This window comes from Rhamphochromis longiceps, linkage group LG15, assembly GCF_057381845.1.
Source record: "Rhamphochromis longiceps isolate RC_006_pf linkage group LG15, R_longiceps_female_GT1.1, whole genome shotgun sequence".
NCBI classification, from domain to species: Eukaryota; Metazoa; Chordata; class Actinopteri; order Cichliformes; family Cichlidae; genus Rhamphochromis; species Rhamphochromis longiceps.
In genome coordinates, this window is record NC_140571.1 from 23,647,773 (window position 1) to 23,669,331 (window position 21,559).

The following is a 21,559-nucleotide window of genomic DNA, read 5'->3' on the forward strand; positions in this document are numbered from 1 at the left end:
AGTGCCCTCAGTGACACACAAAACAAAACAACGACTACACAACAGAACAACTACACAAGACAACACAACACACTAAGTATACACTCCACACTAAATGTCACAAATCTCCCACATCTAAAAACTCTCTCTCTCTCTCTCTCTCTCACTCGCTTGCTCTGTCTTGCTGCCGTTACCGTCACTCCTAAAACTTTTCCCTCTTCCTAAACAACCAAATCCCACGTGTTGACTTTTTTTTAATTGGTCGACATGGTACATTTTTCCACCGATAGGAAAGAGGTGGCTTTTTTTCCTTTCTTTACTGTTTTCGCGCTGTCCTTACAAAAGGCTTAAAACACACACACACACAAAAATGTGACGCCAGTATTTAGAAAAAAGCATGGCTTATATATATTATCATAACTCTGGATATACTGGCCTGTAATTAAAATTTAAAAACTTTGAAGTCCGAACTTTCAATGTGGGCTGAAATAGAGACTCAGAGTGGCTGCAGCTTGTTGCTATGTCAGCTTAAAATAGTCATGTGATTTAGAGGTGCAGCGTGTTGGTGGACCACAGAGGGTTCAGAAAACTCACCTTCATTCCATTTCCAGAGTGTAACATCCACCCACGTGTGTAAAATCCAAAATTCCCATGGTGTTGTTCAAAATGTGCTCTGGCACAATCATAAGCATCGCTTGCTACTGAAAACAAGAAAAAATCAGGTGCTGCTATGGGCTGAACCATTTGTTAATGGTGGTGGTGGTGGGGGGATACTATGCAATATATTCAGTTTTAGCATTTATATTCACTGTTGACTGTAACTACGCTCATACTGTTAATGCTATCTTATTTTAATAAACAACACTGTCATATGCAAAACTGGGGTGGCACTTGGGGTGGCAAGGGATCATTTTAGGGTGGCACTTGCCACCCTTCTAGATCCGCCCCTGCATTTTCTAAAAAGATGAAGAGCGTATAAAATATTAAATATTTGGGCTAATTATACAAAAACTCATAAAACTGACCTTGCAACAATAGCTAAAGTAATATCTATAATAGCCTGTCTAACCCCTGCAGGATGTAGACTAATTCTTTTTTTATGGTTCGTATAGCCTGAATCTAGAGAACAGTGCATCTAATTTTCCAATGCAATTTTCTTATTTTATGATGTGATTTTGCTGCTTTGGCCTTATTTAACGAGTTAGATTCTTCTAGTATTAATCACTATCGACTTCCTTTTTCTACTATTTGTTCATTTATTGATTTCCATTATGCTGTCTATTAATAAACTACATGTGTAATATAAGAATGTCAAAGCTTATAGGCAGCAGAGAAGAAAATGAAAGATTAAATAGAGAGGGTGTGTGGGGGGGGGGGGGGGGGGTATAAAATAGGAGAGAGTATATAATAGAAATATAATAGAAGGATTGAGCACGTGTACAAATAAAAAGTGCATTGAATCGCAAACTGCTGCACCAGTACTAGAATAAATAAGACTAGGAGGTAGAGGACTTTCTGTAGAAGAAAAAAGCCAACAACTGGCCCAGTAAGGACCCTTATCCCCCACACTCAACTACAGGGTGGGGAAAAGTAGGTTTGGGGTCCACAATGACAACACTTTGGAACATCACCTTACCCAAAGCCAGGACCCACTGTCCCCACCACGAAGGGCTGTCTAAAGCATACACATGACTACCAATTTTTAGGGCCCATCTGCACATTGTATGCAGACACCAGTATTCTACTCAGTCAACAACAGACGCAGAAAAAATGGGCAAGACAAATTGGTCTGAGTTAGATTCAAGTCCTATTTGATGTTAGAGCCACGTACAAACATATAATATGAAAGGTCATCAAACAGCTATTTTTTTAGAATAATTAAAACCCCACTTGTCTCTGCATGTTTGCAGTGATGCCTTTCATCTATAAAGTATAATCTGTACTATCAAGCTTTTTCTTTTTTTCTGACCTGTAGCTACTTTAAATCATTCAAACAATTCACTGAATCAGTGTAATTGAATAAACATTAACCTCACATAATTAATATAAATAAATAAAATCTAGTTATACTTGTATGATTTACTCCCAGCATTGTGAGTTACAGGATATGGCTTTTTTGGATTTAAAGGTCAGTTATTCCAAAGTAACCACACAGCACTTCTTCACATTTCCCCTAAGTGATATCTGTTTTGCATACTTTTTTTTGTCTCTATCAAGTCCCATCAGGGATGTATCTATGAATAATCAATAACTGTGGCTGCGTTTCCTGCTGAAGGTACAGTTTGCTTTCAGACGTTATTTCCTGATGCACCAGGTGGGGTTTAATCACAGTCGTAAACCGATCTAATACATTATGATAGAAATACTGATTTCTTTCATAGAAATGCTTTTACCACTAGAATTAGCTCTCTCTCTCTCTCTCTCTCTCTCTCTCTCTCTCTTTGCTCTGCATAGAGATGTTCCTGTGAACAGATTAAACAGAGACTATTTCTTTATTTTAAAGTATTTCAGTGAACACTGATTACCTTGATTTGCTGATTCATAGCAGGAGGAGAAGAACAATTGCTGGAAAGACTGACTGCTCTTCAATACCTAAAAGTACTTGGTAATTAAAACCACGAGAGCTAAGTGAATCAAATATGTGATCACATCTAAAGCATGGAGCAAAGTTGTCTGAGAGATTAAGGTTATCATGGTCCTGGGTCTTCGATCCAGTGTTTTGAGTTTTTGCTGTGGACTAATGATTCATGGTTTTTAATTTAAGGAATAAGTTTGTTCAAGCTTCATATTATTTGTCTAGAGTTTTGTATTTCTAGTGCCTCTGAGGTTTGGTTATCTATATTTCTAGTTCTTTGTTTCTTGTTTGAGCATGTTAGTTCCCTTTCTGCCTCTCCAGTCGTGTCTGGTCTCGGGGGATGTTTGGTCTCCCTGTTTGTTTTGTCGAGTTTGTATGTCTTAGTCGTGGTTTCTTTGTTAGTCACTTCCTGTTTTAATTTGATAGTCAATTATCTTGTGTACGTTATGCTTTCCCTTCGCCTGTCTCTTAGATTCTGTTCAGCTGTTCAGTTTAACACCATATCACTACATCAAGCAAGAGGCAAATAATAAATTCTTTTTTTTCCCTTTTTTATTTTGTATTTCCGCACAGGGTTGCAAAGATGATCCATCCATCATGACAGAAATGTATTCATATAAAAAAACTTACAAAATTTGTGCAGCTTGCAGCTTGCTTTTACATATGGAGGAGGATGAAGTGCAAAGAGAAGCATACAGTCAACAATATTTATAAACCCATCACTTCTTGGACAGTTTTGGGAGGCTGTCACTCAGAGCACTCATGCCTTCTCATAGGTGCGCACTGCGTGGATGTCTTCGAAGGTCAGATTCTGCACAGGAGAGAGGACAGAAAGTATGATTCTCAAGTTTACTTAATTAAATATATATAAAAGAATCCTCATTTGCTAAATCAGCAAATCATCATATAATTGTTATAGGAAAATTCCAGACCAATTGTAAATCAGTCTTGGTTGGACTGATCTACTGGACCTCATCTACTGCATAAAATCATCAAAATCAATTTTATGTTGTTACAAAGCTTATTAGGCTCAGAAAGCAACTGACAATCATTTAATTCAAGGAATTGCATTATAAAAAAAACCATGTTGTTTGTCTGTCTCCAAAAGTGCTCCCAAAATGTATAGAAAGTCTATATACAGCAAATGTTCATATATATATATAGATTAAGGTTGTCTTACCATGACCATCTTGTCGTCCTTGATTTCTCTGACAAACTTGGTCTCTTTGCCGTCCCACTTCTGGACGTGGACCAGCTTGTCTCCCTCCAGAGTCACTGTGGACTGAAAAGACGAAAAGAAGGGAATGCATTTTGCATGAGAAGTGGAGAAATAATGCAATTTATAAATGATTTGAAGAAATATTTAATTTAAAGTCCAGGTAAAAGTTGAACCCAACCACTGACACGAGTGTAAAATGATTGAATTTGCATTTAATCACCACAGTGAACATACAATTTGGATTTTGCTTTCTTGTACTTTGAAATACATTTTATTTTTTTTAATGATAATCAGACCACAATCAAAAAGCTGTAAATCTTTCTTTTATTCATTCATTGTCAACTCACTTTGCAGTTCCTGTCATCAGCAGTGGTTTCATCAAACTCCTCTCCCAGCTTGAAGGAGATCTCTGTGTTCTTGAAGGTGCTCTGGGTGCGGATCACCACCTTGTCTCCCTCCTGGCTGATGATTACAGTCGGCTTGGTCACATTACCAACCTGCCTGGTGGCAAAGCCAACACCTAAGTAAAGGACAGGGGTGATAATATACCTGGGTTACAAGTCTCCTTCATCTATTTTTAATCACAACGTTTTTGTGCAAAAGAATATTGCATTTGTGTATTTAAAAAGAAAGAAAAAAGAAAGTTTGTTACTTACCAAGTCCTTTCATATACTCATCGAAATTCTCACTTTCAATCAGTTTCCAAGTGGCACAGAAGGCGTCGACCATGGTGAAGGTTTGCAGAGAGGCAAAGTTATCTCCAAAGCACACTGAGCAAGCTGCAGCTTCTGCAGGTTCACCCCCCTTATGTTATTTTATAGCTTCTTATTATTATGCATGCAGGTGGGTGTCACCAGGCATCCTATTGGCTCAGGAGATTTTCACTGGGTTGTTATTGGATACTTGAATTGGGTCATATTCTTGACAAGGGTAAGAAAAAAAGAAAGCTAAATGTGTCCATTTATATGCTTGATGATGTAATTACTCTCATTCAGGGATGCCAGTGGGTTTGGGGATAGGAATCATTGCCATATGTCAAGCTAGGGAATTTAACATTTAAAAGTAATGGAGTAAAGAATAATTTTGCAATTATATTTCATCAAAAATAAGGCAAAGTTAATGACTATAGCTTGCAATCTGTGTTTTTAAAAATAAGATTGTGTTCAGAGGTTTTAGAGAACGAGCTACTTGTCTATGAGGTTCATGAGTTAACCCATACTCAGGGGCGGTCCGAGCCTGTTTGGTGTCCTAGGCGAACACTCCCCCCACCCCCCGGACACACACTCACACACATCAAACATATTAAGGATTACATTAACATATTTTATTGTGAAAACTGTTGTCAGAACCATACTGAATTGAATTTAACCATATAAATATATAGTGAAAGACAGAGAGAGAGAGAGAGAGAGAGAGAGAGTATGCAAGTGGTTAACAAACTGTCATTATAATTCGTCACACACTGAGAATAGCAGACAAATCAACAATACAGCTCTTCCAATTAATGGCTAATTAATATTGTGCTGAAAACAGTCCAAAAGATTCAATAAGCCACATCAGTGTGTACTGTCTGTCTACTGTTTACTATCATAGCCAAGTAGCTAACAAAGGTAAACAGAAGTTTTCCGAATCCCTATAAATGTTATCTTGTTTCAGAATACATAACCTGCCATTATCCAAAGACACATCTGCTTACGTGTATCTTTTGCTCATTTCTCCTCTTCTTCTTTTCTCTTTTTTTTCTAAACTGAGGACCTGATGGCAAATTTGACCTTTTCTTCTCCATCTTCCATTAGTAATTTTGCACTCCACTATCAACACCCAACCCCACAGCATAAATAGACCTACACCTTAATGCACAGATTCGGGTTGTATAGAGTTTTTTTTTTCTGGGATTTCACACAACCCAGGAAAATAATTAATACATAATGGACTTGGATTTACAATATTATGAATCGTTATTTGGAAGCAGCACGCCCCCTCCCCTTTTGACAGGCGATGTGTGAGCAGCAGCAGCAAGCAGACGCTCCGATGGCCCTCACGCTCACTTTTAGGTTATATGTGTGTGATAAAATTTAGAAAACACATCGGTGCAAATTATAAATCTATATCACAATGTTTTCAGTTTTTGTGTTTGTTGTAGGGCTTTCAACGTTAATGCCTTAACGGCATCATTACGATTAACCTGATTCAAATTTTTAATGCAATCAACCCATCTGGAGCTCAGAATGGACAAACTTTGGACAAACTGCCCAAAATGCGTTGACATTTCAGGAATTTTGAGTCATTCTGTGCTCCAGATGGATTAATTGCATTAAAAAAATTTAATTGTGTTAATCATGATGACGGAGTTAACATTGACAGCCCTGTTTGTTTGTTTTTATTTATTTATTTTTATTTGGTTATTAGGCACTACTCCAAACAGCCAGAGAACCCCCGCCACCCCGCCCCTCTCCTCCCTGTGCAGCAAGCAGCAGGCGCACCTCGTTAATGAAGGGCGCCCTTACTCCCCACAAATGGGCAAAAGAAAACCGTTCGGTGCCTGTACAATTCCTAAAATGCACTGGCATGATGTCGGGGCAGCGTAGGTGAGAGGAACTTTTTTTTGCAATGCCATGATGCCGCCCTGGGCAAATGCCCATGTCGCCCATATCAAAAACCGCCACTGCCCACTACTTATATTTCTTTTACTTCGTTTTATCTTCTGTTAGTCTTTTGGTACAGACAGAACTTTTCATGTCTGGAATGTTTCCTGTAGGGACGCGTCAGTGAAGCAGAATCACTTTATTTGACAGCCTTTTGTCCTTAACTGCATTAATGACCCCCACAGCTACAATGTCTTCATGCTCAACACACACACTAATTACTGTGACTGAATCCCTGTGCGTGTGTGTGTAACTTTCTCAAACTGTAAAAATGATGGCGTCACATCTGATTCAAGCACCAAGTTTTCAGTTACATAAAGCAAAGCAAACTTCTTGTTATGGTTAACAATAAACCCATTCATGAAGGATTTATAAAGACAAATACTCTCTTCTGATATTGTCCAGTTCACAAGATAAGATATTTATACAGTACGTTGCGTTTTACATATCAGATATGAAACATGCTAATTTTATCACTTTGTTTAGTTGTTTCAGTTTCATCATCTGAATTGTAAGCTTAAAAATCCACAAACTGCAAATCTTGTTATCCAAGAAAACAAACACAGTACAGTCAGTACTTTTATCATTGCAGTAAAATGAGAAGGACACATGCATAATGCTGGAGTTATCCTGCTCATTTACTGGAAAGCATATTATCCATAAAATACAGCTGAAGAAACTTTGTTTTATTTTGATTTCTTTCCACGATCTCTGAAGACTCTCTGCCGCCACTCTGTGGTGAGATATAGAGTAGCAGTACAGAAATGTATTTTGTTTAAGCTCAGCTTTGCATATGTAGTTTTTCTTAAGAATAAATGTAATACTTTTGTGCTGCATCACAATGACATGTCCTCCAGAGTTTTAAAACTAAACTAAAATAGCTGCGTTTGGAAAGTTGCAGGAACCTTTGAATAGTTACTCCTATAAAAAAATGTTATGTGGTAAATTCCAACTTTCCCAAACTAAAATAGTAATGTGTTTAACAGTAGATGGACTTCCCTCCGGTCCAGTTGTGGTTGGTGACACATGTGAACCGGTGCATTATGTGGTGGAAGGTGCAGCCCTTGTAGCTGAATCCCTACTCACATATGCAGATGGCACTGTAGTTTTCAGCAGTCTTGGGCACCATGTTGGTACATTGCTTGATCAAAATCCAACTCAAGTGGGCGCCATCAACTTTGATGATGAAGTAAACTCTGGGCTCTGCTATTTCAGCAGGGTGAGCTGGATAATACAGATATCAGTGTCTTGACCCGTGGACACTCAGAGATTTTGGTCAATATTGACATGACTGCATCACACAGTTGCTGCAGATTTGTCAGCTGCACTTCTATGATGTAAATCTCCCCTTTACCACATCCTAAAGATGCTCTATTGGATTAAGATCTGGAGACAATTTGAGCACGGTGACCTGTGGCTCAGGTGGCAGAGCGGCTATGTTCACTTAAATTTCCTTTCTTGCCCGTTCTGATGTTCGGTTTGACTGTGCTGCCACTTGATTGACTGACTAGACATTTACACCACCTAATCAAGTGGGTGACGAGTATTCGGTTCCTCCTACAGTCAGGAACAGAAACTGCCACAATGACACACACGTTGTGTTGTCTTATTTCACTATACTGCTCTCTCTGCCAGTATCAAGTACACATTTTCTTGTCTATAAAATGAAGCAGGCTGATCTCTCTTACTGATGTTTAGTGTTTCTGTCACTAAACCAGGAAGTGTTTTTGTGGTTAAAAAAACAAAACAAAAGCACGCAGTAATAGAGAAACAACTCCACAGTTACCCAGCGCAGCTGACTTCACTGACTTTTTAGGTTGTTTAATTATTAAGATTTCTTATATTTGAAAAGTTTAGTACTCAATATAGTATTAATAAAAAAGCTGACCCACTGCCTTATGAAATAATGACATGTGATAAGTGTGGGTGTTACTGAGGGAGGTGTCATTTCTTGGTAGCAGCTCAAACTGTGTGTATGTGGAAATAGCAGCAGATGTCTGGTAGTTTCCTCTTTTTTAAAAATTAAACTTCAACATACACAACTTTGGCAGAAAAAGTCAAAAGACAAACGTGCTACTGAGGTCTGGTAATGTTCATGAAAATGCTATAAAAAGCTCAGTTTACACAGTCTTTTAACTATCACTGGCTTTTTTTACACAAGTTTCTGCTTTTGTTTCTCTATTAATTACAAGAAAGTAAATTAGCAGCACTGCAATAGTTCTAAATTCCAGTAAAGCACAGGAAAGAGCACACGTGTAATCCAATGTATTTAATTATTCATTAATTTATTTATTTTCCAAAACCATAAACAACAAATAAACAAAATAGACAGTAAAATAAACTAGATTTATTTTATAAACCCTTCAGTATACCCATGTAATGTTGAAGTAGACGATATAACTCTAAATATAAGATCCAAATAACAGTATTAAAACATGTAATCTTTAAATACAGTATCTTATTTGGTGATGGTGGAATACAGGTTGCTGGGATCAGTGGAGACTTCAAGAGAAGCTGAGGGAGCTTTCACTGTGCTGTATGTCACAGTGGTACCTTCATCATCGTGGACCTAAAAGGAAAAATGACACAACAAATTTTACCCAACACAAAACCTCATCATGCTGTGAATAATGTCACTCTCATAAACACTTACCTGAGCACTGGCCTTACTGTTGGCCTTCTTAGTGTAGTTGATGGAAGCATAGTTAACACCATCCTCAAGATCATCCTACACAGTGGACACAACAGAATGACACCTTTAAATAATTATATTAAATCGTTATCATCATATATCGAACAAAGATCATAGTTACTCTGAGAGTAACTATAACTCCTGATACTGTTTGATCTCACCATCTCCTGACTGTTTCCTGGATCAGACTGAATCTCAGCTGGGTTTAAACCTAATCCCTGCACAAACACAGGTAAGTAACATATGAATTACATATTTTATTCCATTACATACGTACATAAATATCAGTCCTGGGTTTACTACTACACCCAGGACTGGTAAAACATTAGAATTAGCTGTATTACGGAGGATTTAACATACTGATAGGCAGCTGTTTGTGATGTTTTACTTTGTTTATTTTACTTTGTTTGTTTATTTACTTTGTTTTTATGTTCATAATTGTATGTTCACATTATCTATTATGCCTATGTTTTTTACAGTAAAGCCATTGCCATCTTTACTTACTTCAGTGTTTAAACCAACAGCATTGTCTTCCCTTTGTGTTTTTTTCCCTGAAAAGAAATTTAATTTTCACACTGAAGTCTAAACTTTATTAAACAGTTGTTGGTGATATGTTTAATCTGGAAATGTTCGCACCTTTCATTTTCTTCCATATGACGAATGCTACAATAATTAAGAGTGCTACTAAACATGCAAGAACAATAATATACAGCAATGATGAACCTGTAAAACCAAATGATAATGTTAATGTGGTCACTGGTGCAGTTATGATGAGCTGAAAGCAACAAATTGTAGCAAGAGACTGAAACACACTGAGAGTTACTGAGCAAGGTAAAAAATGAATGATAAGACAAAGAGATGGACAGAAAGAAATATTTTGCCATTACCTCCATCTGATGATTCATCCCCATCTGAACAAATACACAAATTTAAAAAGAAGAGTGTGTTCACGTAATACAAACTTTGTTATCTTTACAACAGTCATGACAAACACAGGTGTGATATTTCTATTTTGTGTTATTGTGTTATTAAAGTTAATATTCTCACCTGTTGTCCCACCTGAGGACTGACGGCTGAAAGGAAACAGCTGCACTTTCTTACTGTACTTATTCGTCACATTACACTTTAATGACTCAAAAAACTTCTGATTAAGGTGAGATGTTGTAAATGTCACAGTGGCAGTGCAGCCTGGTGGTGATATCTGCATGTCTGAGGATTTCTTTTCACCCTCATAGATCCACTGTACTGTGTGTGTACATGGATCATACTCCAACACAGAGCAGGACAAGATGACTGTACCATTGTTCTCATCTTCAGTCACTTCAGTCGTACAGATGGAGACATGTTGAGAGAGAAAAACAAACAATAAAGATAATTAACTTCATCACTGTGGTCATACTTACTGTAAGATTTTAGTTTGTTTCTCTAACAGGACATTTTGATGTGAAAGGATGATGTAAATACTCACTGTCGATGATGGACAAAGAAGAACAGGATTTTCCACAGTGTTGTTGGTCTTGTGATGTGTAGTGTCTGCAGGTGTAGTGACCAGCATCATGAACTGTGATGTTCTTTATGACCAGAGAACAGTTTGCTGTAACACTCAGTCTGTCTGATGTATTTTTGTGCTTTTCTTCAATCAAACCAAGATGAATCAGCCTGACTGTGTCACCAACACGTCTGAAGATCCAGTCAGTTCTGTTACACTCAGGCTGACCAACTGTCACATTTTGACAAGGCAAAGTGACCTCATCACCAAGTCTGATCAGGAATGTGGGGCCATGTTGTCCAGTCACTGCTGCTGTGGAAAAGAGAAATACATTTGGAAAATAAACTGTAACATGGATATGACTGTGATGTTCATAGTTAGTGTGAGAATTAGCTCACCCCTGGTTTCAAAGGTTCAACAGAAAGTTGCAAACAAAACATGGCTGCCTCAGTTAGAGGATGAATGATGTAACATCAGGTTATTCATTTATAATGTGCTCTGTGTTCTTACCTTTAAACTGAAGCGTCAGTATCAGGAACAGAAACATTTGAATCCATCTGAACTCAGCCATCGTGCTTCTCCGTCTCTCTCAGTCTCTACTCTTGCTCTCACGTTCACAAGTGAGGCAGTAACAAAGATGAATACAGCACTGACTTCCTGCTCACTTCCTCATAGTGACATCAACAACACACTTGCTGGATGAATTTGGTTCTCAGTACGGAAGATCTCTAACTTGCCTGTGACGTTTAAACATCAAATATATGAAAAAGCTTTTCCACATTCTACGTTTATTCGATGCAATTTGCAAGTTTTTTGTTATTTCAGTACGTCACAGGGAGGACTCCAGTAGAGGAGAATAGAGGAAGTTAAACGTGTGAAAACTAAGAGCTGAAATAAATGTTTGCATGAACGCATCTCTTCTGTAAATGTAGTTTATTCTGCAAAAGCAGAAAGTGTGTTTGATCATGTTTCTCGCAGCACAAATTAGTTTGTGATGGAATTCAAGTCTTTACGTCCACAATGAAGCATAGTGATACTGCAGCAGTCACCACTTGGAGCAGCTAGATAAAAACACAGATAAGATGTATTAGTGGTCTGAGACCTTTTGGCACCTCATTGCACCAATGAAGTCATTTATTTCTGAGAAATGAAGGGGAAGTGTTTTGTTGAGACGGTTGGTACAACAGCAGCAGAGCTCTGGAGGGTTGAGCCTGTAATGATGACCAGATAAACACCAGAACCACAAATGGTTAACACACTGACGAGTTTCTCACTGGACTGTCTTTAGACTTCCCACCATCTTAAACACAACACGCCTGTTAATGTTGTTTCGAGATGTTTTACTGCAAGTGGTTTTTGATTTTTGTGAAACTATAGTAACTTAATTTCAAACTATGAGTAATGTTCACATGAAGCTCTGTTCCTGAATTACGCCTCGGTATGATTTGTTAAAACACAACAGTTACATTAATTACGGGTGCATTTATATGTTTTAGATAAATATCAGAGCTCATCACAAACAAATGTAGCCTCATCAGCATTAAAATAAAATAAATACACAAACAAATGATAACTCTGTCATTATTTTTTATTTATTTATCAATATATTCAACTAGTGTCCTGTTTAATGTATTATTTTATTGCTCCTGTGCTTGAATCATGAAATAATTTAGCTAGTGAACAGACCGTAACATCTGATTGGTTACATGCGCTTTAGGGCGTGGACCTTCCCTCACAGTAAACCTTTGTATTATTGCTGTTTCTGTGTCACTAAATACACTGTGAAGAGTTGTTAGGCGCAGAGTGAAGCGGTGTGATCTTTAAATATCCGGTTGATTTGCCAACATAGAGCCTGTCTGAAAAAAATCTCCAGTGTTCTCGGAGATGTCAGGTCCCGTTAGTGTAACAGCTGCCTGGCTCTGCTCTGCTGCGGTCAGCTGACCTCATGATGTCCGCGGAGAGCAGCCCGCTCCTGGTGTTCCAGATGAACCGGTGAGGGTGAGACAGATGTGCTGTGGACTCAACTTTTCAGGAACTGCTACTAAAGTAAATACTGAGAATACTTTGTGCACAAACAAACAAACAAACAAAAAAAATTTCTTAGGATGCTTTAAAGACAAAAATCCTCACAACTAAACTATGGCGCCATCTATGGCAACGTGCCATTCACTACAGCTAGATGAACCTGTGACACATCTGGAGCTGGTTTCATTCTAAGCTGAAAACTTCCTGTTTCATGTTCAATACATCAGACGTGATCTTTGTATTCTGCATTCTGCTTTTATTTACTGCTTCATTATAAATGGTCTATGAAATCAATCATCACAAACATCTAAACATTCTATTCAGATTTTTGCAAAATCAAATATATTTGTTTAATAGTTTACAGCACGCTGCTCATTTTTCTTTTTGGATTTAGACACAAAATCAGCTCAGTTTCAAGTACAGGTAGAATGCATTCATTACAATGATTAATGGAAGTTGAAATAAAAATTTTCAACCATGTGTTAATTATTATTATTGTTATTATTATTATTATTTGACTATAATGTGAAGGTGACAAGGTTCAGTTAACTTTGCAGCTTTTTACTACTAAAATTACACTAATTTCAGTAGATAAAACCAAAAACATACATGATGACATAAAAACAGCTGCATAGGTCGTGTCTGATGAACTGAACATGAAACAGGAAATTCTTTTTGCTAAAATCTGGTCATAACTAATCGAGGTGTGGATGTTTCACAGGTTAATGTGATTGGACTGTCACTGCCACTGACCTTTTAAAACTATTTCACAGTAATGTGCCTTTTATAGCTGAGCATCCTACCAGTGTGATCATAAAAATGTAAATGTATTTAAACAGAACAGGCAGTTAAGTATTTCATGTGATACTTTTATAGTAAAAGTATAGTAAAATTCTACGTTTATTCGATGCAATTTGCAAGTTTTTTGTTATTTCAGTACGTCACAGGGAGGACTCCAGTAGAGGAGAATAGAGGAAGTTAAACGTGTGAAAACTAAGAGCTGAAATAAATGTTTGCATGAACGCATCTCTTCTGTAAATGTAGTTTATTCTGCAAAAGCAGAAAGTGTGTTTGATCATGTTTCTCGCAGCACAAATTAGTTTGTGATGGAATTCAAGTCTTTACGTCCACAATGAAGCATAGTGATACTGCAGCAGTCACCACTTTGAGCAGCTGAACATGAAACAGGAAATTCTTTTTGCTAAAATCTGGTCATAACTAATCGAGGTGTGGATGTTTCACAGGTTAAAGTGATTGGACTGTCACTGCCACTGACCTTTTAAAACTATTTCACAGTAATGTGCCTTTTATAGCTGAGCATCCTACCAGTGTGCTCATAAAAATGTAAATGTATTTAAACAGAACAGGCAGTTAAGTATTTCATGTGATACTTTTATAGTAAAACATAATAATGAGGGCAAAATGGCAATAAAGCACACAGTGAAGTTAAACTCTTGTCATCAGTTACATTGCTGTCACAACCCATATGGAAAAGAAATAGTGAAAACTTATACAAGACTTGCATAAGATGTGGCCTACTTCATATCATGGATCATATAAAGCTTATATGATTTACTCATGAAAGTGGCCACTTTCTCATTACTTTCATATATTGTTTTAGTAAGTATCCAAAACATACACGTTTCATTTATATGATTTTTCAAGCAATCTTATATCTGTTTTCACTCTTGTATGCTTTTCATACAAGTTTCACACAAGACAGATACAAACTTTATAAGATTTATATATATATATGTCTTTTCCATATGGGAATGTGAGCTGTCCACACACAAATGTACACACATGATAGAAAATGCTTCATAAATACTTTCAGTTATATTTTCACGAGTTATAACAAAAACAAGTTGTTACAGATCACATAACGCAGAGTGACGGATGATTTAAGAACTATCAGTCATTCGGACTCTGACAGGTAAATGATGCATCTACATGTTCATGTTGGATGAAGGTGAGATCAAACTGTTTCATTCAGATTTATATGCAGGTTAGAAATTACATTTGCTTTTTGATTATTATTATTGTTAAACAGAAGAAGTGGACTTTAAAGCAGGCTGTAACACTGGAATCAGGTTGAGAGTTTTATGACAAAGACTTTGAAAATGCAGGTGAGGGTGAATGGTTCCAGCTGCTGGGTTTGGTGAGTGGTGGAGGAAGAGCAGGCAGTTATTCCAGAACTGAGTATTTGATCAGGAGGAGGAAATTTAAAGAAATTTAAGATTAGTCAGAGGAGAAAACAGGAAATGCAAAGAAGTCAAGGTTCTTCTATGGAGACTGAGTGATGCTACAGACACACCTAACACAACAATCTAGAAATGACTGAGTGGATGAAAGTGTGTTTAAATGGCTGTGATTAGGTATTTGAGACAGATGTAGCTGATCAGTCTCTCTCTCACAAACACAACATATGGAGAGACAAAAAGAGTAAAAGCAGAGGGAGAGAGACGGTATGTAGCTCGACACGGGAGGTTTATGTGAACATGGCAGGAAACACTGTATGATAAAATCCTCATCTTACTGGATGAAAAGTGGAGTGTAAGGACATTGAAAATATTAAAATGATCTTGTGAGTCTGTGTTCTTCACATATAAAATGTGATGAGATGATCTTCAGCAGAAGTCACCTTGTTTCTTTGCTGAGTTGATGTTAATGATCAGTGGAGTCTGACAGAAGCAGAAGGGTCTCGAGAGTTTTCAAAGGTCACTGTACCGTCATCTTCATCATTCTGCACCTGTGGAAAACAACACAACACACTTTAGATTCTCTCATATAACTGATATTCATATGTTTGGACTGTTTGGAGTTTTCAGGTTTGTGTCTGCATCATCTCCGTACACAGATTATTTTTTCTTTAGAAAACCGTCACCCCCCCCAAAAAAAATTATTTCCTGAGATAACATGTAATTTCACTCTAACAGTGAGCACAGTGTATTCTTCTCTTTAGTCTTCTCCTGTGTGTATGTTCACAGTTCATAGGAACAAATAACTGCATTTATCAGCTGTAGGGACCCAAAAGCAGACTCTACAAAACAAGCAGGCAGGATTTAACATGACATATTTACACGTGGTTGACAGCAGTCCAAGAGTACAAAGCTCCAGTGAAGACAAACAAAAAACAGAATCCCACTTACTGAGAACACACGGTAGAAAACAACAGAATACCTGAGAAGGAACAAAGAGGAGATAAATACACACAGGGAAAACTTGTGGAAGTGGAGATGCGGTACGGATAAACAGACACAATCACAGACAGGAAGTTTAACTGAAGCACGAGATTAACAAAATAAAACATGAAGTATATAAACAAGTAAATACTTAATGCAGAGATGAAGACTTGACTAGATACAAGAGAACACAGAAAACTAGGGCTGGGTATCGTCTCTGATTTCTTCTATTTAAGTCGATTTGAATCAGGGAAATTTTACCTCAGTCAAAATTGTTACAATTCTGACCACTTATCCATATTTTTACATCTATAAACAGAAAGCTGACACTTGTGAGACTTTATCAGAAGTGTAAGCATCACAGCAAATGCCTTTGTGTCCAAGTAACTGAGGATAAAACACAGAAAAACATGAAGGAGAGTTTCCTGGCCTGGCTAAAAATATTCTGCAATAGAACACAAACTGAAGAAAACCATGAATCCGCATATGAACATTACCAAATGCTGCTGAAGTGAAGCAGAGCAAAGTTACAGAGGTATTACAGTTTTTGCCCGTTGCTTGAACACATTTGGCAAAACGTCGCTCATTGTGCCAAAACTCTAAACACAAGTAAACACGACACAACACTGGGAAATATACCATACACATCTGTGCCAAAATGAAACTCCACTCCCAAAACCTAAACTCTGCTGTCAAAACCTAACATTCCTCTGTCAAAATGTAACTCTGTTGACAAAATGACACATACTTGCATCATATGCAAACACTTACAGATCAGGGGGAACACACTAGTCTTCTTTACATAAAACACTGCAGTCCTTGATTTCCATTGTGTATTCAGAAGGCACATTTACAGGAGACACATTTCCAAACAACCAAAAACGCAAATAGACCTACTCAATAGTGTACATCGCAGTACCATGAATTCAGATAAAGCAAAAAAAAAAAAAAACCACAACACAATAATACTGCAATAGAAAAAACACTATACTGTAAACACAAAAAACCATGACAATTGTGCATAAGTGGGCTCATGGATCCCGCCGTCTGTTGGGGTCTGGCCACAGGACCTCATCAACATCGCAAGCAGTGTCCTCTCCCGCTGGGCACCGGGGAAAATATCCTCTTGCATGTCGAAACCATCCATGGATTGCTGTCACCTGAATGTCGCCGCAGGCCTGTTCCATTGCCTGCAGAAGAGGCATGCGGGCATGTGGTTGGCGGTCATATACACGTCATCTCCAAGCCTAAAAAAATCCTCAATAGGGTTTAAAAATGGTGAGTAAGGGGGCAAGTATACCACTTCAAATTGATTGTGGTTGGAGAACCAGGCCTGGACCAGAGCAGCCCGATGGAAACTGACATGATCCCATATCACCACAAACCTGGGCTGATCTGCTCTGTTCTGTACAACTATATCATGGAGAGCATCTAGAAATGTGAGTATGTGTTGGCTATTGTATGGACCTAGTATTGCATGATGGTGCAGAAGCCCTCGAAGGCATATGGCGGCACATAATGTGATGTTTCCCCCGCGCTGCCCTGGGACGTGCACAATTGCCCTTTGGCCAATTACATTACGACCCCGTCGTCTTGTTTTGCTCAGGTCGAATCCAGCTTCATCAATGAAAATGTATTCATGAGGCTGTGCAGCTCCATCCATGGCCGAGATTCTCTGAAAAAAAGGGGAACATGTCACTGTACTACAGTGCTACACATACGGCACCCTCACCCCATCACACAGGTACCTGTGTAGCTCTCAGAATAGATCCATGTGGTACTGATATGGTACATATTCAGCTGCTACTGGACTTCACCAATACTCTATTGTAAATGTAAGGGACAGTTACACATACCCGTACATATTCAGCTCGAAGTCAGAATCAGAATCAGAATGGGTTTATTGCCAGATGTTGAGGTTTACAACATTAGGAAATTGCTGCGGTGCTTCAGTGCAGACAATAAGAATTAAAGTGCTATGTAGAAAGAAAGATAGATATGTGCATGAGATATATACATGAGAATAAGACTTATGAGTGCTACGTAGAAAGATATGTACCCTGTCACTGTTCCTCTCGAATGGGACTCTGTAGAGCTGCTTCATGGTGATGCTGAGTTTACCCAAGATGCGTCTGATGGTGGTGATGCTCACATGGTTTATGTTGCTGAACACTCGCCTGTCTGCAAGTATTTTCCGTCGTAGCTGGTGGAGACGGATGGCATTGTCTGCCCTCACTAGGTCCACAACGGCAAGTTCCTGCTGTTGTGTGAACAGGCGTTGCCGTCCTCCCCCAGAAGGTCTTCGGGTCATTCTGGAGGAATACAACCACATATTGTCATCGGTTTGCTTATTTTTCTTACAGTACTTTACTGTATATACTGTGTCATCCACTGTACAACACTGTACTTCAATATAAGGAATCAGCCACTTTGGCTGCAAAAGGAGCATTAGCACCCCGTACACTTGATATGGTAATGTGATATACTGTAGAACAGTGCTATGAAACCATCTGAGTAGAGCAGAAGGTATGGAGGTGAAGACAGACCTGTTTTCTAGTCGGAATGTTCGTATTACAGATGCCACTGTGAAGCGGCTTAGATGTGGGTGGACTCTCTGCCCAGCTTCCCTCATAGTCAGGCCATGGTTGATGACATGGTCCACCAAAGTTGCTCTTATTTCATCAGAAATATGGGTCCGTTCATGGCCTCTTCGGCCTTCTCCTCCTCTTCCTCCTCCTCCTCTACCTCTTCCTCTTCCTCTTGCTCTCCCTCCATCCATGCTTGCAAAGTTCTTGAAATGGCTACGCTGAGGGCTTTTTGTAGTTGGCTAATTGGTGTTCGGTTTTGCAAGTACGTGCCTTCAGGTGTGTATTTGAGTGGTTGCAATTATCCGATGTGTTTTGTATTTTGGATACATGTGTTTTCCGAATGGCACCCTGAGATTTCATTTTGTGAGCGAAGTGTCTTATGTATGAAATAGAGTGTAGCATGCAGGACCATGTGTGTTGCATAAAGGGGTAGGTGTGTTGCATAATTGGTACTGGGGTGCAAAGCAGCGCTTTTGTTTAAGGTATGGGTACATGTGTTTGAGGTATGGTAACAAAAGCTTCACGTTGTGTTACTTTAGTCTGAGCATGGGTTTATAGTGTTCAAGCAACGGGCAAAAACTGTAAGAGTGCTGATAAACCAATGGGAAGGATAATGAGCCATAATAACAAACCTGAAAAGAGAAAGGTACACCTTGAAGCTGTGAACATACATTTTCCCGTAGTGACCACTTCCTGTCAGCGCTCACTGTCTGTAGGCCTGTGTGAAGGAGCTCTAACTAAATGTCCACCCAAAGCCCAGAGTCCACCTGACATTCAGACTTTAAGTTTTAAAATCACAACTGTCACTGAATGTCTCCACCCAAGTGGCAGTCTGACATTCAGATATTTGGTGTTGATTTAGTCTCTGTGACATCTTCACCTAAAGAAATGTAATTACAAAATCAAATAAAGAATGATTGTAAGAAAAAAATAAACACCAAGCTGTTTTTAAAAGAATAGATAATGTGGAGAGGTGCAATATGTAACAATCAAACCAGTCAAAGCATCACTGTGAGGTGACTTGAACACATTCTTAACAGGTTATTGTCCGACAACTAGAATTTAAAGGGTCTGAACTATAAAGCAAATTTCAGATGTCTCTACCTTGTGAGGATTTTTTTGATTCTAGAGAAGATTTTGTTGTTCTCATTGTTGTTGTTGTTGTTGTTGTTCTGATTGTGACTATTGTTGTTGTTGTTTTTGTTCTCATTGTTGTTGTTGATCTCATTGTTGTTGTTGTTCTTGTTGTTGAGGTAAATTTTGCAGTCGTTGATTTTGTGTTTTCACCTAAAGAAAGAAATGAAATAACAAAATAAAACAAAAGTATTCAAATAAAAAAAACCTGCAAACTACATTTACAAAAACAGATAATGTAGAGCGCTGCTATAATTAATAATCATGTCAGTTAAACACGTCTGCTCATCACTGTGAAGCGATTTGAACATAATCTCACCTGTTTTCTCACCTGAGGACTTGAGTTTGAAGGGAAACAGTTGTTCTTCTTTAGTGTGTTTATCTGTCACTTTGCACTTCAATGAATTATAAAACTGTGACTTCTGATCACGGTGAGATCTTTTAAATGTCACAGTCACAGAGCAGAAACCTGGTTTGATCTCCACGTCTGATATTTTCTTTTTACCCTCATGCAGCCACTCCACTGTGTGTCTATAGTGTTCATGTGTCAGCACAGAGCAGTTCACAATGACTTTATTGTTGTTCTCATGTTCAGTCACTGGTGAAGATGGAGATATGGAAAGAGAAAAACAACAGAGCATCATCACTGTAATAAATACTGCTGTAATATTTCAGTTTGTTCCAAGTTTGAACTAAAAACATTATGATGTAAATACTCACTGTTAATAACAGACAGATCAATCATAAAGCCTGGACCTTCTTTTTGTCCTCCTCTTGTTTTGTACTGTGTGCAGGTGTAACGACCAACATCCTCAGCTTGTACCTTCTTTATAAGCAGAGAACAGTTCGCTGTAACACTCAGTCTGGTGTATTCAGCTTTAACATTTTCTTTAATCTGTCCATGAGCAACCAGCTCTACTGTTGCTTTCTGTCTTGAATCAGTGAACATCCAGGTAGTATAGCTGCAGTCATGTTGACCATCTATCACATTTTCACAAGACAAAGTGATGTCATGTCCAGCTCTGGCAGCTCTGAAGGAGGACAAAGTCTGTCCTGTTGTTTCTGCTGAGGACAGGAAAGTGAAATGTGACAAACTATAACATGAACACTGCAGTTAGATTAACAGTTAGTTTAAGGATTATTTTACATCATTTATTTCTCATCTTTTCTTTCCAAGAGTCCAGAAAACTCAAAGTTACAAAGCAAACACGTCTCTCTCAGTTAAAGGAAGAACAGACTATTGTGTGTGTGTGTGTTCTGTGTTTCCTTACCTGTAATCTGAAGCATCAGCAGCAGGAAAGAAGACATTTGAATCCACATGACTGCAGCCATCGTACTTCTCTGTCTGTCAGTCTCTACTCTCTGCTCTCACATTGACAAATGAGACAGTCTCAGACATGAACACAGCTTCAACTTCCTGCTCACTTCCTCATCAGTGGTTTACTCTTCATCACTTGTTCTGAATTTATTTGTTTTACAGCCTTCAAATGTTTTTGTCCTCCCTCTCTCTTCATTCATAAAATGAATAATTGAGCTTTTAACAAGAATATGTGTTGATGCCCACAATGAAATATGTTGATACTGCAGCAAACACCACTGCAGCAGCTGGATAACGACACAGATAAGATGTGTTAGTAGTCTGAGGCCTGCTGTGCATCATTGTGCCTATGAAGTCATTTTTTTTCTGAGAAGTGAAGGGGAAGTATTTCTGTGAGAATGTGGGTACAACAGCAGCAACGCTCTGGACGTGTGAGCCTCTAATGTTGACCACATAAACATCAGAAACACAAATGCGCCTGCTTTTGCACTGGTCACACACTGATGGACTAACAGAGCTGCCTTTAAGTCCTCAACATTTTATTTTTGCTGAGCTGTGGATTCAAAAACACACATTATATGATACACACACGAGTAAACCTTTTTTTTTTTTGAATTTGCAAAATTACTTAGACTGATTAAATGTTCACAAATGACAAATGCAGCTTGTGGGGATAGGTTAATCGGTTAATCCAAATTGCCCATAGATGTAAA

The 21,559-nt window shown here is 38.3% G+C and overlaps 3 protein-coding genes across 3 annotated transcripts; all 3 read right to left on the bottom strand.

Moving 5' to 3' along the window:
* Positions 1–3,088: 3,088 nt before the first annotated feature.
* LOC146652686 (fatty acid-binding protein, brain) lies at positions 3,089–4,560 on the bottom strand. The gene is made up of 4 exons (XM_085383288.1): positions 4,430–4,560; positions 4,121–4,293; positions 3,735–3,836; positions 3,089–3,365 (listed from the first exon to the last, which is right to left on the bottom strand). Exons 1-4 carry the CDS (start codon positions 4,500–4,502, stop codon positions 3,315–3,317), a joined length of 399 nt encoding a protein of 132 aa, XP_085239414.1. The 5' UTR covers positions 4,503–4,560; the 3' UTR covers positions 3,089–3,314.
* A 4,249-nt stretch (positions 4,561–8,809) lies between these two features.
* On the bottom strand, positions 8,810–11,205 carry LOC146652687 (uncharacterized). The gene is made up of 9 exons (XM_085383290.1): positions 11,110–11,205; positions 10,579–10,911; positions 10,158–10,430; positions 9,998–10,021; positions 9,747–9,833; positions 9,615–9,661; positions 9,272–9,328; positions 9,072–9,146; positions 8,810–8,987 (listed from the first exon to the last, which is right to left on the bottom strand). Exons 1-9 carry the CDS (start codon positions 11,168–11,170, stop codon positions 8,877–8,879), a joined length of 1,068 nt encoding a protein of 355 aa, XP_085239416.1. The 5' UTR covers positions 11,171–11,205; the 3' UTR covers positions 8,810–8,876.
* Positions 11,206–15,295: 4,090 nt separating this feature from the next.
* On the bottom strand, positions 15,296–20,860 carry LOC146652688 (uncharacterized). The gene is made up of 5 exons (XM_085381223.1): positions 20,800–20,860; positions 20,249–20,593; positions 19,848–20,126; positions 17,107–17,219; positions 15,296–15,373 (listed from the first exon to the last, which is right to left on the bottom strand). Exons 1-5 carry the CDS (start codon positions 20,858–20,860, stop codon positions 15,296–15,298), a joined length of 876 nt encoding a protein of 291 aa, XP_085237349.1.
* Between the last annotated feature and the right edge of the window lie 699 nt (positions 20,861–21,559).

Coding starts and splice junctions, on each gene's coding strand:
- LOC146652688 (XM_085381223.1), bottom strand. CDS start 20,860: ATGGCTGCAGTCATGTGGATTCAAATGTCTTCTTTCCTGCTGCTGATG. Junction 17,220..19,847: donor GTCCTCAGGTGAGAAAACAG/GTGAGATTATGT, acceptor TCCATGATATAG/TTGTACAGAACAGAGCAGAT. Junction 15,374..17,106: donor ACCACAATCAATTTGAAGTG/GTATACTTGCCC, acceptor TGTTTTCCACAG/GTGCAGAATGATGAAGATGA.
- LOC146652686 (XM_085383288.1), bottom strand. CDS start 4,502: ATGGTCGACGCCTTCTGTGCCACTTGGAAACTGATTGAAAGTGAGAAT. Junction 3,837..4,120: donor CTGATGACAGGAACTGCAAA/GTGAGTTGACAA, acceptor TCGTCTTTTCAG/TCCACAGTGACTCTGGAGGG. Junction 3,366..3,734: donor AGGACGACAAGATGGTCATG/GTAAGACAACCT, acceptor TCTCCTGTGCAG/AATCTGACCTTCGAAGACAT.
- LOC146652687 (XM_085383290.1), bottom strand. CDS start 11,170: ATGGCTGAGTTCAGATGGATTCAAATGTTTCTGTTCCTGATACTGACG. Junction 10,431..10,578: donor TTCTTTGTCCATCATCGACA/GTGAGTATTTAC, acceptor GTACGACTGAAG/TGACTGAAGATGAGAACAAT. Junction 9,329..9,614: donor CTGTTGGTTTAAACACTGAA/GTAAGTAAAGAT, acceptor GTGTTTGTGCAG/GGATTAGGTTTAAACCCAGC.